The sequence below is a fragment of the Anabrus simplex genome, chromosome 7 (assembly GCF_040414725.1).
Source record: "Anabrus simplex isolate iqAnaSimp1 chromosome 7, ASM4041472v1, whole genome shotgun sequence".
In the NCBI taxonomy this organism is placed as follows: domain Eukaryota; kingdom Metazoa; phylum Arthropoda; class Insecta; order Orthoptera; family Tettigoniidae; genus Anabrus; species Anabrus simplex.
Genome location: NC_090271.1, coordinates 112,493,918 through 112,520,628, shown reverse-complemented (window position 1 = coordinate 112,520,628; position 26,711 = coordinate 112,493,918). Strand labels below are relative to the sequence as shown.

The window sequence follows — 26,711 nt, the reverse complement described above, 5'->3', positions numbered from 1 at the left end:
TTTGTAAACATATCATTTAAAAGTTGCAAGACCAGCAGTACATATTTACTTATGCTGTAAGTTGCATGAAAACACATTATTTACTGTGCTGTTGTACAAGACTGTTCTTTTAATGAAGTATCTAGTGAAAATAATTTATAAATTGATAAATTAAAATAAATATTTACTTTATCATCATCATCATCATCATCAATCAGCTCCAGTTTCCCAGGTGCAGTGATAAATATTTACTTTAATCCACGTGCATTTTTCTTATAAGTCCAGTTTTGAGAAATTTATTGAACAAATTAACATCATCTCTAGGGGGAAAAAAGAGAAAACATATGTAAGACCTACTTACCAAAAGTGTTTGTTCTAAAACTTCAAATGATACCTTCAAATGAACTAATAAGAATGGTACTGAAAGTAACATGTGCTTGCCTCACATAGGAATAAATAACCATTGCTATTGTCAACATACGCACGTGCACAAGCACTTGAAACCTATAAACTCGATCATATTAATGGCCTATAGTCGTACATATTGACTACTTCCTGTGACAATCTTACTGCAGTCAAAAAAAACAGGAGATGAGTCCTCCTTGTCAATACCATTCAAAAACTATTTAATTATAGGCCCTTATTTAATCATATGTTTCCAGAAAAGATCATTCTCCTCTTCAGCAAACTAATATTTCACAAATTCAAATTTTATAATTTCAATCAAGTCATTCAAATTTGTGAAATATTAGTTCCCTGAAGAAGAGGATGATCTTTTCTCAAACATGTACAATTAAATGATATACGGTATATTAAATAGTCTTTTGAATAGTATTGATAAGATGGGCTCATTACCTCCTGTTTTTTCAGTGCAATAGGATTGCAATCACAAGCACTTGATCACAATGTCAGTAGCCGCTAAACCGAAAATTACAAAATGCCGTACCTTCAACTTCAAGGCTACTTCATACACACGTATAGGCCTGTACTGGAAATTTGGAAGGGATATCTGCTGCACGCTATATATGATTACACACAAAATTAATTTAACACTGCTAACCATAATCACTTAAACACCAGAAAAGTTAGCTGTTTTTGATATTTTGTGCTTGCATTCTGGTAGCTAAAGATAACTGTGCCCCATATTAATGAAATGGAGTAAAATTCATTGCAAGAATTCCAGATTGTTACATTACAAATTCAGATTTATTTCTGCCGCTAATATGAGTTAAAAAAAGATCTTTAGGTGTATATTTTAATATGAGAGAATGAGAAATATCTTATTCAAAGATATCCTATATTGGTAACACTGAGTGTTGTGCTTGGCACATGCTGTACTGTGGTGTTCCTAGTGGTTGAAATATACAGCAGTACTGACGTGTGCTTGTACATGTTACACTCTAGCAGATGAAATTGAAGCATTGCATCACGCAGGCACTGGCGCACTCTCTGCCTTTTACAACACACACAAAACCCTATTCCAACTGAGCCAAACAATTTTTTGTTCAGTATCTTATGTCTGTCTGGATGTGGTGCCCGTGAGATCTGGCGCACATACTCTGACAGGCACATGTCGGTTTGCATGCTCTTTCAAATGAAGGCTGAATAAGACATGCATTTGTGTTCTTGAAATTTAAGTTAATTTTAATACACAGTTTAAAAAAAATAGGGGAACATGTATTTGAACATATGCCATGCTCCACAAAACAATACCTCACACCCAGGTATATTACCAACTAAGCCTTTATTCTTTACCGTTGAAATATACAAAAGAACGTGGATGGATTCCCGTTCATTTTCAGAACACAAACGAAAATGTCCAAATAAGGGCGAAAACAAAGTGATAAGTCCTCCAGGGTGGATTTTTACCACAGTTGGAGAGATTCAGTATGGTGTATGTCCTCCATGAACATTTATCACAGCTTGGCACCTATGTGGCATGCTCCGTATAAGTCGACAGTGGTCATGTTGCGGTATCAGGTTCTATTCTTCAATGAGATCCTGTTCGAGGTCTTGGAGAGTCTGTGGTTGAGCAGGACACCCAAGAACACTTCTGTCAAGCCTATCCCACACATGCTCAATTGGATTAAGGTCGGGACTCACTGCTGGTCATTCCATCCCTTTAATGTCCCGTTCTTGCAAGACAGCTCTGGTGATAAGCGCTAAATAAGCCCTGGCATTGTCGTGCACGAGTATGAATTCAGGGCCAACACCGTATGCAGCAACCAACACATCTGCTCAATGTACCCCACAGTGGTAAGATTACCACGGACGACGACAAGATCTGTACGGCCATCAAAACTGATGCCACCCCACACCATGACAGAACTTTGTCCGAATTGGTCGCCTTCCTGGACAACATTTGGCATGTACTGCTCACCACAGCATCTCCATACATGTTGACATCCATCATGCTGTGTCAGGAGAAATCTGGACTCGCCTGTGAACAACACAGGTCTCCATTGGCGAAGTTGCCAGTTGAGACATGGGTACGGGCAAAAAGAAAGCAAGCTGCGCGATGTTGCTGTGCTAAATGGGACACTCGAACAGGACGTCTAGGTCATAAGGACACTTCTGTTAACCTGTTCCTTACTGTCTGGTGAGACACCGTGACTCCAGTGACCCTCCTGAGGTCTTGTTGCAGTTCTCTGGCAGTTGCTGAACAACTTCCTTATTCAACCCTCCTTGTGAACTGACCTGTCTCATTATACCAATTTCACAAGTGATGAATAACTAACGGAGAGACATTGAGATCCACAGCAACACGACAAAAGTCCATCCTTACAGGATCAAAGTGATGGCCCTTGCGATTTGAACCTCGTTAAGGTGTCTCATGGGATATGCTGGTTGACGTACAAATTACTCAAATGACCGCAGTAGTCTGTGTACCTCACAACGACACACAGACGCACCACTATTCACATTGTTTTGAGGGGTCACCTGGCAGTTTAATGCTTGGCTACACCTACAGATGGAGTATAAATTCGATTTGACATACCCTGAATAGCTAAGGTCCCAAGGTATGCTGTACAACCATTGGAACCCCATCTACCAAATTAACATTCACATACCAGACATTACAAAGGATGTTCCCCTAATTTTTTGAACTGTGTATAAACTGTTCTTGGGATGAACAGAATCTCATATTCTTTCTTCATTACTGGTACATTGGTGGTGTGATGGCACACTGGCACTACCTGTTATCTATATATAAAAACGATCCTATATTATTATTATTATTATTATTATTATTATTATTATTATTATTATTATTATTATTATTATTATTATTATTATTATTATTATTATTATTATTACTCAAGAACTGAGACGAGCACAACAAATTACCTGGCCGAGTTACAAGAAACTGTCTCTTCTGATTAATGCTAAATTTAGAAGCAACATATGCAGGGGTGCCACTCCCAGGGTAGGGCTGTCTCCGAAGAGGATTGCTACCTGCTACCAACACAATTTATATTTAGCAAAAACTTACTTTTTACAAAACAAATAGAATAGTTGAAACGGTTCTTCTCAAACATTTAATACTATTTAGAGAATTTCTTGGAAGATATAAGGATATACGAAAATACGTGCAAAGTTGACAAGTAGATACTGGTATTCTAAAGATAAATCATTTAGAAAGTTTTTTGGAACATTGTGTCTTCTTTCTTGAATGTACAGATCTTTGTATACTGTGTCCTTATAATGGTGGTATTGTGGTCCTAAAAATACGTATACATTAAAATTGATAAGTTAAAATATCTTCTTATGAACTGTCATTTCATTGAAAAGTTACTTGCCGGTAACACAAATGTAAAGACGAAAACAACATTTTAATGAGCCCAGCAGGAATACTCCTCGACAAATATCTTGGGAATTCTCCAAGCTGTACCAGTGAATCTTCAAAATCCTTATTGCAACACAATAATATTGAGAGGAGTTTCCCTTCCTAGGCTATGGTAAATCTATAATCACCACCTTAGTATCAAACACAAATTAACACAAGTAGAAAAAAGGGTATTTCTTCTAATGTTATATTATTAAAAATGGACTCTTCTCAATTTGTTTGTAAACATGTAGTTGAGTCTGTCATGTGATCACTCATGGCTGAGTATCTGCTGTATTTCTTAGCCCTGATATGTTCCTGATACCTTGTGACAAAGTTTCTTCCAGTCTGACCAACATACATAATGGAACAACTTGCACATTTCAGTTTGTATACATCTGCACTTTCAAATTTATTGTTATTATTAACACAAACTCTAAATTATTTTATAACACTCATATCATTCATAATGACAAAAATTTCAAATTTCATCTGTATACAAATTGAAATGTGCAAGTTGTTCCATTACGTATGCTGGTCAGACTGGAAGAAACTTTGTTACAAGGTATCAGGAACATGTTGGGGCTAAGGAATACAACAGATACTCAGCCATGAGTGATCGCATGACCGACTACAACCACATGTTTACAAACATAGACAATGACCTTAACACTAGTAACAATTTGAAAATATAAAAATCTAGTGCTCTTTAATATTAATACAAAGGCGGATCATATATAAACGGGAATTACTTTTTAAAATTTATTGCATCAACCGAATAAAGAAAATACACATATAGAGATCACTTTTCTGCTTAGTGTCCTGCCTTAAATACACATTTTCTCCATCAGATTGGTAAGTTTTTGATGCCGTTCTGATAGAAGGAAGAGGAACGTGTGTGGTGCCAGTTGCGCACGAACTCTTCTACACTTGCATCATCATCGAACTGCTGTCCTCCTAGGTCTTGTTTGAGTGGTCCAAAGAAATGGTGTTCGCAAGGCAATAAATCTGGACTGCACGGAGGGTGTTCCAGAGGTGTCTACTGAATTTCCTCCAGTTTTCCCACGTTAAGACAGCAGTATCCAGCCTTGCATTGTCATGGAGAAGAATGGAGTTTCGGATTGTTGGCGGTGTTGCTTGTTGCGATACGGCAGCTGTTGCTTCATCCAAAAAGCGACAATAATAGGCTGCATTAATTGCGCTTTGTTCATGAAGAAAATAGACCAGCGAAATTCCCGCAGAGTCCCAGAAAACGGTTGCAAGCGCCTTTCCAGCAGATGGGCATGGTTTGGCCTTGACCGGACCTGCTTTTTCTCTTCATTGCCACTCCATGCTTGCTTGCTGTGACTCTGGAGTGTAATAGTGCACCCAAGTTTCAGCCCTAGTCACAACACAATGCAGGAATTCCTCTCCTTCCTCCTCATAGTGATCCAGGAATCTCTGACAAACTTCCTGGCATAAAGTTTTTTGTTCCTGATTGAGGAGACAAGTAACCCACCTGGCAGACAATTTTCTGAAATGGAGTTAATCTCGGATGATGGTTTGAACATTTCCGTAACTTATTCCTACGGCTGAAACAATTTATGAAACTTTTATTTGCTGATCTTCGCCAATAAATTCACGAATGGCAACAATGTTGTCTGCAGTGATGCTTGTCCGTGGTCTCCTTCCACGAGGTTCATTTTCCACAGCTTCTCTTCCTGCCATGAATTTTTAGCCCATTCGTACACTCTTCCCCAAACTGCGCACGGAACCAACTCAAAATTTTGGAAGGTTTGGTGCCCTCTTTTGCAAGAAATTTGATAATGAAGCATTGTGCAACAGACGTGTGCACTTCTTACTCACTCATGGCGTGCTGAAGCAGCCCAGCTCTCCACTGTCATTCGGACACACAAACCCCTTCTCCAGACACCCCCACTATCATCCTGGCAAAGCCCCACTTCAGAATTATTACTAACAGCAGCGGTTTATTCAAATTCCCATTTATATTTGATCCGCCTTCGTATTTAATATAATTGCTTCTTCATCGGGACGTGTCGTGAGAACTCTATTTCAGTAGATAGCCACCGTCAAAGGTGAGAGAGAGAGAGACTGTTACCAACTCCAGGCAGTGGATACGCGTTGAATCTCTTCTAACAGCAAGGCGAGTATTACTGCGCGTGTCAAGCAAAGCCCCCTCTCCATCCCTCGACACCAAGATGTATTCTCCTGTGTTCTCTTGTCATGTTACCACAATGCAAAGTGGTATTGAACACTTAAATTGTTGGTACTGAGCAGTCCTCTCCGTAATTTACACCGCGCTCAAAAATGCATTGTTATAATTTGTGTTAATTGTTGTTTTCTATTATAATACGACATGACTTTTCTTGTTAAAGTGTGAATTTATATTTAATTTGTCTTAGGTAAGGATAGCATATAGTACTGCACAACTTATTAAATGTTAAAATAAGTGCTGTCACTTCCATCTTGAAAATAAGTGAGCTGGTGGGCCCAGAATGCTCATGTATAATAGAAAGTTTAATGAACACACCAATTTCATTAAGAACCTTTGAAGAAAAGAAAGACATAATTGAAAAAGTTAGACCTATGCCTTCTCTTCAAAATTTAGTCAAGGAATCGAAAATATATTTTTATGACTCATGGTACAGAGATCTGCATTGGTTATTCGGTTGTGCAAAAATGAATAAACTATTGTTGGCTGTGTGTTACATTTTCCTCAGGAAAGAATGGTTGGGGAAGCGATGGTATGGAGAATTTATATAGTTTCAAAGTTTTAAAGAAATGCAATGAGGTGTCTCACCTCAACGCGGTTGCTGATATGATTCAGTTCGGAAGGTCCCGAATAGAGTACAGATTACAGAAAGAAAATTGGTGAGCATAATCAGCTAGTAAAAATAACAGATATATTATCAGCACTTCAATAGATATTGTGTGTTTTCTTTTGATTACCTTTCAGGGGTCATCGAGAAACTGAAGAATATGATAACAGAGGTAATTACTGGGAGTTACTAGCATTAATTGCTAAAAAAGATGACATTGTCACGCCTTAGAATCATCCACAGTTTTCTCAGGACTTTCATCTGACATTCAAATGATATTATTAAAGCCGTAGAGTTCTCGCTACATGTCCTGAAGAAAATAAAAATATATTTAATACGAAGGCGGATCAAATATAATATAGAAAAAAAGAAAAGAAAAAAAGGAAAATATTGAGGAAAATTTGGGACCATTGAAAACGAAGGAAGGAGAGTTTAGACATCGGAGGAATAAAGATCTATACATGGATGAAGAAAATGAAATGCTGTTAGACACGATCAGAAAGAGGAGAATTAAAATTTTTGGTCACATATTGAGGATGAATAACAGTAGATTGACAAAACAAGTGTTTAACCGTGTTTATAAGAGCAAGAACGGCAAGTAATGGGTCCAAGGAGTAAAAAAAGATATGACAGAGATTGGAATAACAGACAATGTAATACAAGACAGAACAACTTTCTGAAGATTGATACGAAATTTCAAGGGTTTGCAGGAGTAGAAAAAGAGGAAAGATAATAATAACTTTTGGTCACAAGAGAGGAGGAAACAGCAAAGTGAAAGGGTGAAGAACTATTGGAAGTCAAGAAAAAAAGAATTAAGATGAATGCACTTTCCATGGTCCTTAAATGGCCAAAATTGAGGAAAGAAGAAAGCCATAGCTACTTTTATGACCAACAAAATTAAAGATTAGGTTAAGAAAGTAATCTTTATTTCCACAATTTCGGATGAAAGTACAAACGTTTCTACCAGAGCACAACTTTTGACTGTATTTGGATATGTTAGTCCCGAAGGCAAAATTCAAGAGAGATTTTTGAGATTCAGTGATGTAAGTGGTGACTGTTTTGCTCTTTCTCTATCTAAACAAGAATTTCAGTGTGGTAGAAAGTTAGCTGGATAGACAGTTGATGGTGCGGCAGTATAATGGTGTGTGGCCTCCGGAGAGGTCTGGTGCAGGTCTTTCAAGTTGACGCCGTATAGGCGACCTGCATGTCTGTGACGATGGGGCCCTACCTAGGATGATTTCTAATGCTTGAGACAACACAGACACCCAGCCCCTGACCCATCAGAATTGACCAATTAAGGTTAGAATCCCCGACCCCACCGGGAATCAAACCCGGGACCCCCTGACCAAGGGCCAGCATGCTAACCATTTAGCTGTGGAGCCGGATGGTGCAGCAGTGATCCCGGGATAGCACAGTTGATTGCAGAAGCTAGTCTTGGATAAATATGATCAGACTATATTTGTTCACTGCTATGGTCATAGGCTAAACTTCGAATTACAGCAATCTGTTAACCACATCAAAGAATGCAAAATATTTTTTCAGACCTTGTCCAGGTTAACAGGGATTTTCTTCATCATCCCTTAAATGGGCCGCTTCCCTTGATAAAGTAATACAAAGACGATTACCAACAGTACAACTTACCCGATGGATATAATGCTGGTAGGCGGGTTGAAGTTGTGTCCTCTATCTATACAGGTCTTCTTGAATTCTTCAGAGAAATTAAAGATAATGCTGGTAAATGGGATGGTGGGACGAGATTTCAAGCTAAGTGTTACTATGTTACACTGAAAGACGTTGATTTCTATTTCCAATTAAATTTATTTGCTGAAGTGCTCCCTCATTACAATGTTCTGTATCAGGTACTTTTGTGTGATATTGCCTTCTGCTCCAAAGAGATCCAACAGTTTAAAGCATTTTTGCAGATGACCAGAAATAATTTTGTAACTATGTGGTCAAAGTTGCAAGACAATGAAGAGAGATAAGATTACCCTCAAAAGCGCCAGAGAATTGATTTTATAGGAACAAAGAAAACATCGTACCTCCAATTGTATTTGAAAATAATTGACATCATGTCCGTGCAGTTATCAGACAGATTTTCTGATATTAACAACCTGAATTTCCTTCAGTTAATTGATATTAACCAGTTTAACAATTTTGCGAAGAAGTTCCCGAATAGTGCCTATAGTTGTCAGTGAAGACCTATGGATGAAATTTTGACTGCATAAAACTTAAAAGTGAACTTTCTGTCCTGTACACAAAATCAGATCTTGTGAAATATAGTTCATATGACCTCTTCCAATATTTGCACACCAGTGGTATTAATAAAGCATATCCAGAAGCAACAAAATTGATTGACCTCATTCTCACCATTCCAACAACTAGCACTTCCATTGAAAGAAGCTTCTCAGCCTTAAAAACGATACACACCTTCCAAAGAAAATCACAAGTACAGGAGAGGCCCTCTGCACTTTCTTTGATTGTGATTTAGAAGAAATTTCTGAAGAACTTAATGAAGAAGATGCTGTGATAGACATTTCAGATGCCACAACATGCCATCGTATCGACCTGAAGCATAAGTAGTAAATATTGAGGTAAGCCTTAAAGCTTACTTAGAAGTTCATTTTAACCCTTATGCTTACGAGTGCAGGAGTGGTCTGCCATATGTGTTGCATGATGTGAATCGTTTTTAATTAGTGCAAGATCGAGACTGGTAATTTCTATGATGTTGATGCTCAATACATTATGTGCGTTTCATCATTTTAAAATTATGTTATCTTTTCCAAATGTAATATAAATTATCAAGCCTACCACTGTTTTGAAATGACACTCAGGTCATTCCTCCATCCAGAACACGCCCTCCCACTTTCCTTCCACACTTCCCGCTCACCATAGCTACTACTTGCTTGGATTCAGTTAGACGCATACCTCAGCAGAGGTGAGTCCTCTTCGTCATATCAGGTCAATAACAAAGGAGTAAGTAACACAATTTGGATCATATACTGTATATTATTCCATCTTCCATCTCTCATCACTTACATTAGTTTTCTTTCAATTTCAGACTTACCATATTCACTTCTACAACAAACTTTACCACTTCAGGCCTTTTTTGATTTAGAAACCGGAAGCACTCATTCTTCATTGTAATTTAAAGGAATTGCTTCCAAAGATTATAAGGATCCTTTGTCATGAAATATTGTAATTCAAGGATTTTACTCAACATCAATGGTCATTTAAGGATTTTAATATTGCAACTGTTAGTTTTATGGACTTCTTCATCAAGAGTTTTATGTGCCATTCTCATCAATATTATTGGCAACATGACTTGGAACTTTAATCAAGTTTGCAATTATTTTATTTTAAATGTCCTTGTTTATGATAGTGTATTTTAACTCATGTCTTACCAATCTATTAATGTGATTTTATATCTGATGTATTTTATGAATTATACTAGCTGATGATGCCTCTTAGTGGAAGAAACATGTTCTTGATCAAAAAAAATATATACATGTTGAATGGGCAGATTGCTTAAATACAATATTTACTCTCTGAGTCACATGAGCCGATCCTGAGTGAGTTCGGGCATACCTTTTTTATGGGTACATATATGGGTAGAAAAACACTCCACAATAAGCTGAAAAGTTCCTAGTTCTTGAAATAGCTGAAGAGCAATGTGGCTTCCTTGAAGGAAAAGGCACCTGGGAACAAATTCTGAATGTTCAGCAGATTGTGTAAAAGGCCAGTGTTCAATGTTGTGACCTTTCTCTGCTTCGTTGATTACACCAAGATATTTGATTTGGTAAAATGGACACCTCTCTGGAGCATTTTGTTCTAGAAATAGAAGTTCCATAGCATCTGGTAGTACTTGTGTGGAATTTTTCTCAGAGGAACACGATGACTGTTCTGGTCAACCAAGGCCAATGTCCAGAAATTTCAAAGCAGAAGTTGGCACATGACAGTGCTGTATTCTCTCACCCATCCTCTTCAATATGTACACTGAGAACGTAATGAGAAAAGTGCTTGAGGACTGGAAAGGAATTATTTCTAATTGGGGTAGGATGATCAGCAACCTTAGGTACGCTGATGGCACGCCGATTCTAACACTTAGCGCACAGGAACTACAGATCCTCATGGGAAGTGTGTTGTTGATTGATGGGCAATATGGCCTGGAAATAAATAAGACAAAGGTGATGACTATCAACAGACAGAAAGCCAATCAACTCGGGGTGAAGGAGATAGCTGGTTTCAATGTTGTTCAGAAATTTGTCTACTTGTGCTTCGTGTTTTCTAATACAGGAGGGTGTTCCAATAAATCAAGAGAAGAATGGCCATGCCTAGGCCAGCCACCATAAAGCTGAGCAGAATATGGGAGGATATGAAAATTACAAAGAAAACAAGATAAAAGAAAATGGAGAGTTGAGGTGTGGGTACAATTCTTGGAATGGACACCATACCAGTACATCAGTACCGGAAGAACTATGCATTCCTTGAGCAGATCAGCCAGGCTAGCCACCAGTACTTCGGACACATCATCAGAAGAACTGGCACCCTGGAGGAGCTTATGATGAATGGCAGGAGACCCCGAGGAAGACACACAATCAATTAGTGGATCTGCTGTAGCCCTCGGTAGGGAAATCTTTCCATTAGGGTACCCTTATAGCAACAGGCAACGCCGATTCTAACAGTTAGCGCACAGGAACTACAGATCCTCATGGGGAGTGTGTTGTTGATTAATAGGGAATGCGGCTTGGAATAAGACAAAGGTGATGACTATCAACAGACAGAAAGCCAATAAAAGCACGAATGCCACAATTTGGGGGAGACATTCGTGTAACATTTAAAATTGGTGATATGATAAAACAGCCATTTTTTTTTTTTTTTTTTTTTTTTTTTTTTTTTTTTTTTTTGCCTCTATACCTTATTGTTAATTCATTGGACACATACCTGCATTTGTTTAGAATCATGTATTCCCTTTAAAAATCCCCTTAGGGCAATACAGTTCATATACACAAATGAGCCATGAGCTATGATCACCTCGACCCAGGAACATCTAGCGCACCTGTAGTGGGGAGAGTAACATGTGACATGCTGTTAGCATAGGGTACACCTCTAGGCTTGCCGTTACTATTGTCCCCAGTGTCAGAATGGAAAAAATGGCCGGTCTCTCCATGTTTGATAGAGGGTAAATTGTGTTGGCATGGAGCCTTGTTACGAGCATCTTTGAAATGCTGTGGTTTTCAGACAGCTCTTGTGCCACTGTTGTGAGCATATATTGAAAGTGGTGCAACGATGGCAAAAAAAAAAAAATGCGTGTCATCCAGCCATATGTTGATAGGGATTCACTGGTGTCGGTGGCCAGCGGAGGCTGACAGGCTGTTCAGGGTGACTGTAGGGCCACAGGCACAATGGTGATGACCTGGCCAATGTTTCCCAGCACACGGTTCATCGAACACTGCTGCACATGGGAGTCGACAACCCAGTCATATTCCAGTGCTGACTGCACTCCACTGAAAGCAGCACAGGAGGTGGGCACAAAATCATAGCCTCTGGACTGTAGATCATTGGAAAAAGGTCACGAATCCAGATTCCTGGTTCATCACGCCGATGGCTGAGTGCATGTATACCAATTTCTAGAGGCACGTTTTTTTGCATTAATTTTTTAATGATTTTGTGAGAAGGATACTAATTTTTGCATTATTTCATGAAATAGATATTGCCATTTCGCTTTAATTTCACTTGAATGAAATTCTAATATTATTCATTAAAGGTTTCGTTACAATCACTGATCGTTGATTGTGGAGGTTTAACTGATAGACTGTACATACCTGGTAGATACTTTTGAAGCCCTTTCCGGACTGCAAGGTCGTCTACCTTCTCCAGCAAGATGTTGGCTTTGAGTAGCATTGCTGTTATTTCATGATTATTTCGTGAATAAATTCTATTTTTTTCACTCTTAGCTTTCTTTTGCATATCTAATGAGAGTTCTATTGTTGCCTGCCGTTTCACTATTAGAGTGCTAAATTTACGTTCTGAATGTTCCTTATTTTTAAAACAATGTTTCGAGACAGTGTCCTTTTTCTCTCACTCGATACGAACATTACAAAATTTACACATTAAAATATTGCTTTCCGAAACGTACAAACCTTCACTCGCAAACTGTTCAGCTCTGCTGTGTACCGTTACACTTGTCGAGCGACCCATCTTCACTACTGTCTGTGATCACTTTCTTAATTTTACCTGACCACGAAGCCGAAATACACCAGTCAATTGTGATACTTGTAGATGTAATTAGGGTTTCCAGAATTGCACAATGTCATGAGGAGACAGGCTGGGGTGGGATTACCAGCCACCATAAGAACAACATTCCAAACATTTCGTTTGGCAAGAATCCTGGAGCCAACCCCTTTTCTTTGATGCCATGTCTTAAAGAGATTTTCCAGAACATTAATGATAACATATTTCTCTCCTGTTGATGAATATTTTTTTGCTCTTCCTTTTCTTTTCATACATAATCTTGGAACAAAATGTCAAAAATAAATGTAATAGAAAGGAGGGTCTTAAAAGTAGGACTATTAGGCAGTACCATATGACTGATAAAGCAGGCATGAGGCAGTTTCTAAAAAGTAACTATGATCGGTGGAAAACAGTAAATAAAAATGTAAACAGACTCTGGGATGGGTTTAAAGAAATTGTTGAGGAATGCAAAAACAGGTTTGTACCTTTAAGGGAGGTAAGGAATGGTAAAGACCCACCTTATTATAATAGAGAAATAAAAAGACTAAGGAGGAGGTACAGACTGGAAAGAAATAGAGTTAGAAATGGATGTGGAAGTAAGGAGAAATTGAAGGAACTTACTAGAAAATTGAATCTAGCAAAGAAGGCAGCTAAGGATAACATGATGGCAAGCATAATTGGCAGTCATACAAATTTTAGTGAAAAATGGAAGGGTATGTATAGGTATTTTAAGGCAGAAACAGGTTCCAAAAAGGACATTCCAGGAATAATTAATGAACAAGGGGAGTGTGTATGTGAGGATCTTCAAAAGGCAAAAGTATTCAGTCAGCAGTATGTAAGGATTGTTGGTTACAAGGAAAATGTCGAGATAGAGGAGGAGACTAACGCCAATGAAGTATTAAAATTTACATATGATAACAATGACATTTACAATAAGATACAAAAGTTGAAAACTAGAAAAGCGGCTGGAATTGATCAGATTTCTGGGGATATACTAAAGATAATGGGTTGGGATATAGTACCATATCTGAAGTACTTATTTGATTATTGTTTGGTCGGAGGAGCTATATCAAATGAATGGAGAGTTGCTATTGTAGCCCCTGTGTATAAAGGAAAGGGTGATAGACATAAAGCTGAAAATTACAGGCCAGTAAGTCTGACATGCATTGTATGTAAGCTTTGGGAAGGCATTCTTTCTGATTATATTAGACATGTTTGTGAAATTAATAACTGGTTGGATAGAAGGTAGTTCGGTTTTAGGAAAGGTTATTCCACTGAAGCTCAACTTGTAGGATTCCAGCAAGATATAGCAGATATCATGGATTCTGGAGGTCAAATGGACTGTATCGCAATTGACCTGTCTAAAGCATTTGATAGGGTGGATCATGGGAGACTACTGGCAAAAATGAGTGCAATTGGACTAAACAAAAGAGTGACTGAATGGGTTGCTATATTTCTAGAAAATAGATCTCAGAGAATTAGAGTAGGTGAAGCTTTATCTGACCCTGTAATAATTAAGAGGGGAATTCCTCAAGGTAGTATTATCGGACCTTTGTTTTCTCATATATATAAATGATATGAGTAAAGGAGTGGGATCGGAGGTAAGGCTTTTTGCGGATGATGTTATTCTGTATAGAGTAATAAATAATTTACAAGATTCTGAGCAACTGCAACGTGACCTCGATAATGTTGTGAGGTGGACAGCAGGCAATGGTATGTTGATAAACGGGGTTAAAAGTCAGGTTGTGAGTTTCACAAATAGAAAAAGTTCTCTCACTTTTAATTACTGCGTTGATGGGGTGAAAGTTCCTGTTGGAGATCATTGTAAGTATCTAGGTGTTAATATAAGGAAAGACCTTCATTGGGGTAATCACATAAATGGGATTGTAAATAAAGGGTACAGATCTCTGCACATGGTTATGAGGGTGTTTAGGGGTTGTAGTAAGGATGTAAAGGAGAGAGCATATAAGTCTTTGGTAAGACCCCAACTAGAGTATGGTTCCAGTGTATGGGACCCTCACCAGGATTACCTAATTCAAGAATTGGAAAAAGTCCAAAGAAAAGCAGCTCGATTTGTTCTGGATGATTTCCGACAAAAGAGTAGCGTTACAAAAATGTTGCAAAGTTTGGGTTGGGAAGAATTGAGAGAAAGAAGAAGAGCTGCTCAACTAAGTGGTATGTTTTGCAAGTAATCAGCTTCATTTTCCGTGATTAGAAATTTAGTAAGTGGTATGTTCCGAGCTGTCAGCGGAGAGATGGCGTGGAATGACATTAGGAGACGAATAAGTTTGAGTAGCGTTTATAAAAGTAGGAAAGATTACAGTATGAAGATAAAGTTGGAATTCAAGAGGACAAACGGGGGCAAATATTCATTTATAGAAAGGGGAGTTAGGGATTGGAATAACTTACCAAGGGAGACGTTCAATAAATTTCCAATTTCTTTGAAATCATTTATCTAGTATCTAGACGTCTTCGGGAACCAAGTCCATCCGTTCATGTCAACAGTGTTCCCTGATGGTGGTGGCCACTTCCAAGAGGACAATGCATCGTGCCACGCAGCGAGAATTGTGAAGGGGTGATTCAGAGAACGTGATAGCGAATTTTCTCAAGTGCCATGGCCCCTAATAGCCTTGATATGAACACCATATGGGTTCGTGTCATATTACCACCGTCTGCTGTTGTGCTTGTTGTACCAGATACCTCAGGATACCTTCCACCACCTTGTTGAATCGACACCTTGCCGAGTGGCCGCGGTTCTGTGGACAAAAGGTGGTCCTACGTCATGTTAGGAAGGTGGCCATAATGTAATGGCTTGAAGTGTATAGTCTACAGATTATATAATATATAGCAACTTGTATATACCGGTACTGTAGTTTGTCAGGTTTTGAATATTTCATAATTATACTGGTCCGTTTACATAATGGAGCTAGGTGTGTATGGCATATATATTTGCAACATACGTCTGTGTGCAGTTGATGTAAAATTTATATAATATAGTGTACATTATGTATTGATACACTTATATAGACTATGCATGAGTCTACTAGGAAAGGGCACCCACCAAGAGTGGTCCACAACTGCAATAAGATTTGCATTGTCAACAGCAGCATTGTAGGAGCTATTATAACTATTTTTTCTGTACATAACATAAAGTAAATCTCAACAGGAATGATGCTACGGTTATTACAATTCATAAAAATAATTTCCTTTGATTTTCAGTCCATTTATATATGTTGACAGTACTCCTCTTAGGCATAGATATCAAGTACTCATCTTCCCAGTGCGGTGCTGAAAAACGTCAATGAACCTCATGGCACCACAATCACTGGCTACTTCGCCTCCCCTCTCCACTGCAGCTTAGTGCCACGTCATCCTTTCTCTCCCACCCGTCAGCAGTCCCTCGAAGTGCACTGAATTCAAACAATATTTTAAAATTTAATGCTCGACAAATTGCACTCCGTATTATATTGGGGGTCTATAAATAATGGCATCTCTTACAAGACTCATTGTCACCATCTCTGTACTGAATTTGGCTCAGATCTATGAGTCACAGTTGCCATAATCCCCTTGTCAGTCACTCCAGTGCTGTCAACCACCCCTTCATAGTCATTGCTGGTAAAACCAAACCAAACCCCGTGGCACTACAGCCCTTGAAGGGCCTTGGCCTACCAAGCGACCGCTGCTCAGCCCGAAGGCCTGCAGATTACGAGGTGTCGTGTGATCAGCATGACGAATCCTCTTGGCTTTCTAGACCGGGGCCGCTATCTCACTGTCAGATAGCTCCTCAATTCTAATCACGTAGGCTGAGTGGACCTCGAACCAGCCCTCAGGTCCAGGTAAAAATTCCTGACCTGGCCGGGAATTGAACCCGGGGCCTCCGGGTAAGAGGCATGCACGCTATCCCTACACCACGGGGCCGGCCCTCATTGCTGGTAGGCTGGGGAATACCCTCCTTGCTACCATTAGAGATTTTCGTTCTTGTAGAAAATTCAACGTTCATTGCTGAGTGCTTCAAGCTGACTTGTGTGGTGAGTGACGTGTGAATGAGTGAGTGAATCAGCATATATTTTTTTAAAGTTAGAAACTTGCTAGTGGCCTGTTGCAGCAATAGCTGCAAACAGAAACTAAAAATGAAAGTGATGATACAGGAATTGTGAGAAAAGTAACAGAAAACACACTTTTTTTTTTTTTTGCTTTAGGTCGCACCGCCCCAGATAAGTCTTATGGTGACAATGGGATAGGAAAGGCTAGGAATGGGAAGGAAGTGGCTGTGGCCTTAATTAAGGTGTGAAAATGGAAAACCACGAAAAACCATCTTCAGGGCTGCCGACAGTGGGGTTCCAACCCACTATCTCCCGAATACTGGATACTGGCCGTACTTGAGCGCCTGCGGCTATCGAGCTCGGTAGAAGAAAATATACTGAACTCTGAAGACCATTTATTTGCCTTTAAACTTACACTTTCGTTGTAACTATACATGTGGAATTTTTAAATCTTGGCAATTGCCCTATCATAATATTCTTGTGCATGCTTGTAACGGTCTTGTTTTAATCACTTTAATAAAGTAGGCTACAGTTCACTGTAAATGATTGTATTTGACTGCCCTATTCATTGACTGATTTTAGTATTTCATTGTAAGTTTTTTTTTTTCTTTTTTGTTTGTTGTGAAATACCCTTCAGTTTCAGGGAACTGACCCTGATATGATGTAGTTATAATTTTAATTTTGTCATCCCTCACAGTTTTAACTCTACAAAATGCCACATAAAACTGAACATGGCTAAAAATGCACTGAGATAAGTAAATACCTATTTTGTCAAAACTTTGACCCTGTGGTTTGTTAATGGTTATTGAGAAAGTGAAACATAATGGGAATTGCCTCCTTTTAAATTTGAAAGGCAGGTTACTGTCAGTAGACACCAAATCAGTCCTAAGTAGATAAATTAGCAGATTCTTGGAAGCACCTGTAATGACTCCTAATTTTATAATTTTATCATACATTTCTCTATCATACACACTCCATTTATAAACCAAAGGCTTGAATTATCCTACAGGCAGTATCAATCACTGATCGACAGATCCACTCCAGGGAAGGATACAACAGGGTCCTGCACTTTGAGACAAAAATAGCCTGTGGTTCATACACGTGCGCACGCAAAGTGCAGCACTACTCTCTTTGACTCGAGGGGTTATAAGATTCTTGAGATTTTGGCTGTCAACTCTATTATTAGTTGATAGCCAATTTTAAGCTAAATAAATTTTTAATTTGTTATAATTTAGCAGATTAATCCATTTTTAAACTAAGTTACATACCTCTTCTGTTGGCGTATTCAAGCCGACCAAGGGGATCTGTGTCAGTTTTTCTACTGGTACTTCTTTTAGACACTTCAATAGTTCATCACCTTCTAAGTCTCCACAGCCCACAAAATTCAACAGAATCTTGTTGTTCTCTGAGACAGACAACTTAAAGCTCCATGGGTTGAGTGATACGCCACTTTGACAGATCACGCGCTGAAACAGACCTGAGAAGGCACCAGGTAATGACAAGTGACAAAATGTATGATCTAGTCTATGTTGTCTGCAGCAGTGGCCACGTACTTATCATATCATAGGATATAAACTTCGTGGTCCCTCGTTTAGTAATGTAAGTAAAAAATATTGCATATTATAGTATTGAAAAGGTGAACCATATGACATTAATTTAATAATTATAATTCTAGCCAACTATAGTTTGTAGCCTGGCTGATAGGGTAGAATAATTCTGCCCCAATTAACAAATCAACATTTCCTGGATTATTATTTTGTGTCAGAGCATTGATACAATACAGATATACATACACACAAATATCCACCAACATACACATTACAATTATACAAAATACATGACACTTTACAGATATATAGTTTGTGAGGTCTCAGTGAGCTGATCCAGTAATCAGATGATAAAAATGTGGATCCGTGAGTGTGATGTTGCTTGGCATGCCCCATGATTTGTAATAGAGTTGCATTGAAGGCCTTTGCCTCATGATTTTAGAAACAACTAAACAGTTTAGTATGGCCTTGAATGGTGTTACTGTCGAATTAATTTCGATGTTGTCACTGTGCTTCATAGTTGATGGTGTATTGTTAATGCCTGAGATAGCTGTGTTTTCTTTGTTGCATTTTAACATGAGTTTGTTAGAAAGTTCTTCTGTGGTTAAGTGTGTTTGACTGCCACTATCAAGAATAGCTCTAACCTTGTGAAATGAACAATTTCTGTCCTTCGTCTTCACAACAGCAACTGATAATAGTACATAAGGCTTGTTGAAAATATTACTGTGTGGCTTTCTGGCTGTAGCCTATACACACTAGCAATAGTTAGTCTGTGATGTATGTTCATGAAGATGGTTGTTACTCTGGGTCCTCATGCAATAATGAGATATGTTTCCTATCATATTTGCAAGATTTGCTCAATGTACATTGACTGTTTGTCCTGGCTTTAAGAAATTGAAACAAAGGCTGTTTTCTTGCACAAATTGAGTTCTATGAGGGCTTAATTCTTGAAATCTTAGACATGCAAACAATCCTGATTGATGGCCTTGTTTGCAACATGCACATTAGGCTTTAACCCATACTAAATGAGAATAAGCTGGTACCTTGTTCCTAGCTGTAGTGGTGTTACTAGCTTGTGATTTGCTTTGAACCTTGATGCTGGTTTAAATATTTTCAAGTGCCATAAATTTCTGTTCTAAGAATTTGAGTAACTGTGAAGTGAAGGAATTTCTGTTGGACTTGTCTCTAATTTCCAACCTCTCCTAGTGTCAGTGTCAATTCTATCGAGTGGATGTTGTGTTAAAATTATTTCTTCCAAAGGCTGATCTAAGGATAATGCTTTGAGAGCTTGTATACTATTTTTAATTTAACTGGCAGATTCAGCTTGCAGAGGCTTTAATATTCAATAAATGTCCTTAACATACTTGAGGCTATAATTTTCTTAGTTTCAAATCAACTGCAAAGGAATTCCCAAGCTGCATTTTAATTGCTTTCTGTAGTTGTCAGATGTTGTATTAATGACTTATCACTGCCTTGAACTGAGCTGAGAAGATAATGAAACTTTTGAATTGTACCTAGGCTATCATTGTTGTGTACAAGCAATTTATAATTATCTGCAAATGGAATCCAGTCTTCATCATTCCCACTGAATTTAGGGAGTTAGATAGCTGATAAATTGTTATTAGTGACCTTATTGAGACTATTAGCCCTTGAAGTTAATGGAGTAGACGACTTAGGTACCATGGAGTAGTCCTTTGATCAGGGGTCAGTAACTCTTGAGTTTTCACCCTTAACGAATGCAAAGGTTGTTTTTACTTCTGTCTATCCACTGTATGATCTGAATTAGTGTCTTATACTTAGAGTTCAGTTTGAACTGTGCCGTGCTTTGATTCAAGCACTGTTACTGCATCATACCTAACCTTCAATTCTTGCAAAGTACCATTGGTTTCCTTATTGAATGCATCAATGTAGTTTTTAATTCTTGTGATTCTACCCTTTATGCTAAGAAGTTATTATATTAAGGAAAACCACCTTTCCAATACATGGCAATCCTTTGTATTCAGGATAAAACCATTAATTAGATACCGGTATTATAATTTGGACATGTTTCGCTCATGCTTTGTAAGCATCATCAGCTAATGATAACTTAATCCAAGGTAGGTCAGGGCCCTGATCCCATTATATATAATATAAAAACGTCTAATAATACATAGAAAAGAACAAGTTTTAACAATTTAAAAATAATCAGTAAGATTATATTATGTCTGTTAAAACAGAGTGACCATTAAAAATTACTTAACATATAAGTGGAATGAATGTCATGAAGATATTACAATAATTTGCTCCCTAATGAGCTTACTTATCTGACTTCGATCCAGGATAGGAAGGTTATCAAAGAGGAAAGGAGTTGATCTGACTATGTGCATTATCCTTACACTGCCTGCTGCTGCAATTTGTTGTACAAATCTTCTTCAATCCTTTTTGAGAGTTGAGATGACACATAACTTCATCAACACCATCCTTTGAAGAGCAATAATGCTGCGAACAAGAATGTATTACGTTGCGAGCAAGAGGCATTGTATCTACCAAAATTACTACCATCCGGCCCGGAGGAACAAAATGTTTTGTGATTGAATAGCATTTGAAACTAGGTGTTCTAATTTCATTGCTTCATGTCTCTGGTTAATGGACTTCATAGGACTGAATTCAAATCACATGGATGTAGCATGAAACGGTCAAACATGTTTAGCGAAACAGATTGCAATTAAATATTTACAAACACTAAAATACAAAATATACACTTATTCCTGTAATGTGCCATGCTGATGGCATGCTGAACTTTGAATACTGAAATGAACATCACTTTATGACATTGCATCTGTTTGCAATTACAATTGAAACAGAAATTACCAGGCGAGTTGGCCATGCGATTAGGGGCGCACAGCTGTGAGCTTGCATCTGATAGATAGTGGGATCAAACCCCACTGTCAGCAGCCCTGAAGGTGTTTTACTGTGGTTTTTCCATTTTCACACCATGCAAATGCTGGGGCTGTACCTTAATTAAGTCCATGGCCTCTTCCTTCCTACTCCTAGGCCTTTCCTATCCTATCGTCGCCATAAGAACTATCTGTATCGGTGCAATGTAAAACAAAATGTAAAAAAAAAAGAAAGAAATGGGAATTGCCAAGACAAAGCGGCAAGTTATTTGATTTCTCATAAGTTATGAATTTCATTACGATCCGTTCTGACAATTGATCACTATAAAAGTGTAGAGAAAGGTCCACCTATTCAATTCCATTAGATTAATGTTGTATCTTATATTAATATTGATACTAGTTTTGACCTTGCTATTTTAGGTCATCTTCAGCCATGATCAAAATTGGAAATACATGCTTATATATGAACGCCAATAAAATATTACAAATTGGTATGTCTTTAAAGACTTAATCTAAAACAGTGTGGTTGAATTGTCAGACTACTCATTTAAAATTGGAATTAAAATAACACCTTAAAACTATTGTGAATGGTGGTGTTGGACTATACCAATGTCCTTATAATAAACAAGTATTCTTGAGTCTTGAATTGATCTTGCAGCTGATATTAATCATTTGTGTGTATTGTGGACCCATTTGATCTACAAATTGTGCTTTAATGAATAGAATACTGTATACTAGTAACAGGCTATATAGTTTTGAAGGGGTCGTTCACAACTTGAATAAGTGGCCTTTCCATCAGATGAAATAATCTTTGTTTGATTTAATGACACTTCACTTCCTGCCACTAGAGAGTTACAACAAACTGTCACATTATCAAACAAGAATGTACAATTCTAAATAAAGCATAACACACATCTCATACATCTCATCATGAACAGCATGCATTCTGTGACTGCGTATGCTTGATGATAATGTCATTTTGGAACACATTCTCTCTTTAAAATCCCAACTTATTTAAAATATCATCTTTGAAGTAGGAATGGGGGAAATAATTTAAATACTAATATATTGATATTGCAATATATTGCAAATCATTTTTTGGTAATCGATATGTATTGTACTTAATATATTGATTTATTGAAACAACATCGATATTTATTGCTAACGTTAAGCAATACATATTTACACATATACTTAGACAGCAGGATACATCTCGTCATCATTTCCCTTTATCTAGCTGTAGCCGGGTAGGGGCAAATATGTTTTCTCTCCACTTTCTTCGGTCTTTCCACCACTCCTCCTCTAACACTGTGTCCCAGTCCAGGTTTCTTTCTATAATACTGTGTTGCATTGTGTTAGACAGCAGGAATATCCTAGTTAAATTAAATTATGTTGCAGGTAAGGCAAGGTTAAAAAGAAATATATAATGGAAAATAGTTAAATGAACTCTACATGGATCTGTATTAGGCTATGGATACAGGAACAGGATTTAGACCGAGCAAGTTGGCTGTGCAGTGAGGAGTGCAGAACTGTGAGCTTGCATTCGGGAGATAGTGGGTTCTAAACCACTCTGTCAGCAGCCCTGAAGATGGTTTTCCATGGTTTCCCATTTTTACACCAGGCAAATGCTGATCATGGCAGATTCCTTTCCACTCCTAGCCCTTTCCTATCCTATCATCACCATAAGACCTATTTGTGTCCATGTGATGTAAAGCAACTAGTAAACAGAATTCAGAATATAGCAAGTTTTAACAAACTACACACTTGATTTGATACACGTACGTATTTAAGAACAACTTATCCTACAATGCCTTTCTTTCAAAAATATTTCCAGCATATGGAATGCAGAGTCCTATCTTGGATTTTGTATCTAGAATGAGTTTCTACGACATCCCCTGAGAGATTCCTGAATTTCGTTGCAATTTCCTTAGTTCATCACTTGAACTTACATGATGTTTAAACTGAGACACTAAATCCCTACATTTTGAAGTTATCTCATTAACGCCTTCTGAAATTTGGAAGTAGTTTTAACACGCCAAATTTGAAATATATGTGCAAAACATGGTAGGCCTATATGGCAATTTTTCCAAATATACAGTACTAACTACAATTTTAACCATATTTCCACCAATGTCTGTAACAACAGCAGTTACTTTTCTTTTGGAACTCCAAATTCATTCAGAACTTCAACTTTGAGCCTACATATTCTGCTGTGTGTGACTCGCTCATCTCATGTACCGCAATATTTACTGAATATAATTCCTGCTCCTTTGCAAAGTGCAGAGTCCCCCCTAAAATATTTTCATCTGAATGTGTGTCCATATTTCTGTTGTTAATGCAACAAAGATGTTACTTCATAATGGATACATAAACATAATTTTTATCTATTTGTTCTTTAGTTGTATATCTTGAAGGAATTGTATAATGAGGGGTAACTGTCATCAACTTAAATCCAATCCCCTCCACAGTGCTGAAGGTTAGGTTATCCTCAACAATAATTTTCATGATAGCTTTGGTAATTTTTACATTCTTGCTTCAAGCATCTGGAATTAATATTATATAACTACTAATTACTGCATTAGTTTGGTATTCTTAATAAAATTGCTAAATTAGTAATATTACCAAAAAATAATATATCTTGAACACCATGCCTAAATATCTGTATTTTAAAAGAATTCACTTAAAGCATTATTATAAGAATTAATTTTCAAAATAATATTCCTAATATTTTGTGTAAAAACCACAAGTTATAGAAATTTCCATAATTATTATCTTTAATATTTTTTATGGCTTCGTCCTTTCACCACAATAGTTCTGGAACCACCATTTGGTGAATGTACAATACTTTTTCCTTGTTTTATTTTTAGGGTCTACTATGGACCATGTTAGCATAATTAATTTCTGGTTCTTCTTTCGATCAGCCCAGTATTTCTTCATACTTTCCGAATGGGCTTCTTTACATTCTTGTGATCAGGTGTTGCCGGTCCATTTCCTATTGTTGTTATATTGAACAGTTATCATTATTCAAAAGAAAAAATTATTCATTTATGGAAAAACCAATATATTATGCAATAAATTGAATCAAAATTTCTGTATCAATATATCGATGAATTGAAACGAAAATATTGGTATTTCATAAAAACCAATATATCGTTCCCATCCTTACTTAGAAACAAATTCTGTGTCGGGGCAAGCTTGGTAATGTCAGGGATGACGTTATAGACAATGTATTTGACTTATTTTTCCAAAATGCTCTACATTTGTAATCCCTTCGTCACTGTGGAGGGGAGTGGTTTTAAGAAGTTACATAATTCATATATAATTCATTATATAATTCCTTCAAGATATACAACTAAAGAGCTAATAGATAAAAATTACGAAGAACTTACAATCAGTGAAGTGATAGTCATTTGTGCATACAGCGAAGTTAGACAGAGGACACTAAATATTGTTTAAAAAGGCTGTTGCTGTCACCGGGCTGAGTAGCTTAGGTGATAAACACTGGCTTCTTAAGCATGAGTTGGCAGGTTTGAATGTGGCTCTATCCGGTGGTATTTGAAGGGGATCAAATACATCAGCCTTGTGTTAGTAGATTTACTGACACCTAAAAGAAGACCTACAGGACAAAATTCCTGCACCTTGGTGCCTCCAAAAACCATAAAAGTAGTGAATAAAACCATGATTATTATTATAATCACTATTTCATAGGCTATTCTAACCATTCTCCACCATATTCAGTTCCCAGGCTTCTCCAGACTCAGGGTTTCTGTACATTCCTATTTGTATTTCAACCCCGCTATGAGCTACTTCAGCTTCTGTGCAACCTTTATAAATCACACTGTAAATGGTCTTACATACTGTATATTGTACTTGCCTTTAGTCATTGGTGATAGCATGAGGAAATGTGCTGAGACCCCTCCTGCACTCTCACCGAAGATAGTCACTTGCTTAGGATCTCCACCGAATTTTGCAATGTTCTTCTGCACCCAGCGCAATGCTGCCACCTGGTCCTTGAGACCCATATTCCCGGGCACATCTTTGTTGTGCATGTTCAGGAAACCTGTGTCAGAAAACCAGAGGACTGTAAAATCTCCCACTATGACGAGCTCATTTGTGAGTACGTTCCAACCATGCAAACGTTCCTGAATTCTAGTCAAGAATTTCATGTTTGGTCCGTATTGAATAGAGATTACAAAACAATAAGTTAAATTATACAAGATCCACCTTTTCAATACAAAATATGTTGTTGATTGAAATTACATCATCATTTATTAAATGGTACCGGTTTCAACATCCATGGACGTCATCATCAGCCAAATAGGGTCATACACAAAGATACTCATTAAAGTTAAAACACATAAAATTGACCCTCATAATTAAAATTATCTATAACATTTTAAAATATAAAGCATATTTATGCTAAATGTCCAGGTTTGAATATATAATTAGTACAAGATTGACAACTTGTTAGTCACTAATGAAATAAAAAACGAAAGTTCGTAAGCCTCGTAGAAATAAGTTTGAAGTCATTAACAGTTTAAAAATTTTTGTTAGATTTGGGTGCTTTGTACAGCATTGGCATCAACGTATGTAGAGAAATATATGCTAGGTGTGATGCAGTAATGTGAATATGTTGAAAGAAGTGGATGATGTTCCTCTGGGAGCGTAAAAACAATACAAGTCAGTAGATAATACATATAAAAGCAATCTTCGTTAAGTATGATGTTATGTCATATTTCTTTGGAGCGAGTGGATCTTGTGACCAGAACTGTATGTTCAAGAAGTTAAAATATTCTCGATCCAATGCGGGCCTGTAGTATGGAAGATAAAAACGAGTTAAATCGGATAGTGGAAATGAGGCAAGAAAGTAAAGTTTTATGAACAGATCACCTTTTGGTTGACTGGTTTATGTACTGCAGAGTTGAGTTTAAGAGGAACTGACAAGCACAAGGAAGACATGTGGACCGGAAGGGAAAGGAAGGGAAGAGGGAGGAGTGTTAGGTAGGAGGAAGGGGAGGGGCAAATAAATGGGGTGGGATCAGCAGGTTTAGGAGGTAGGAGGGAATATCGTGTCAAAGAGTTTCATCCTATTTGAAAGACTGAGCTATTTTCCAGAATTTTGAATAAATTGAACACTGCACAATGAGAACATCAAACAAGATTTTTGGTTTCTCAGAGATGTCATTTAAATTAAAGTTTGAATTAAAAAATTGGTCTAAGTTAATGTAGCAGCTTTCGGTAGTATCTAAAAGAGGGCTCTTGCTAAGCGTGTCAAGGATCTCAATATCCTGGTCTATTCTGAAAAATTTATGCTTAGTGTCGTGAATATGCTGGCCTACCATGGAAAATCTATTATACCTAATCGCGTTCGTATGTTCCGTGTACCTAAT

General features: G+C 37.6%; 1 protein-coding gene across 2 annotated transcripts in view; it reads right to left on the bottom strand.

The window, feature by feature from the left end:
• LOC136877312 (juvenile hormone esterase) overlaps nucleotides 1–26,711 on the bottom strand; it is a 138,229-nt gene that overhangs the window by 46,180 nt on the left and 65,338 nt on the right. For both annotated transcript variants that reach the window (XM_068228502.1, XM_068228503.1), the window contains exons 3-4: nucleotides 25,196–25,381; nucleotides 18,167–18,375 (exon numbers count right to left, since the gene is read on the bottom strand). In XM_068228502.1, the coding sequence (XP_068084603.1) occupies nucleotides 18,167–18,375; nucleotides 25,196–25,381 (395 nt within the window). The remainder of the gene's footprint in view (nucleotides 1–18,166; nucleotides 18,376–25,195; nucleotides 25,382–26,711) is intronic.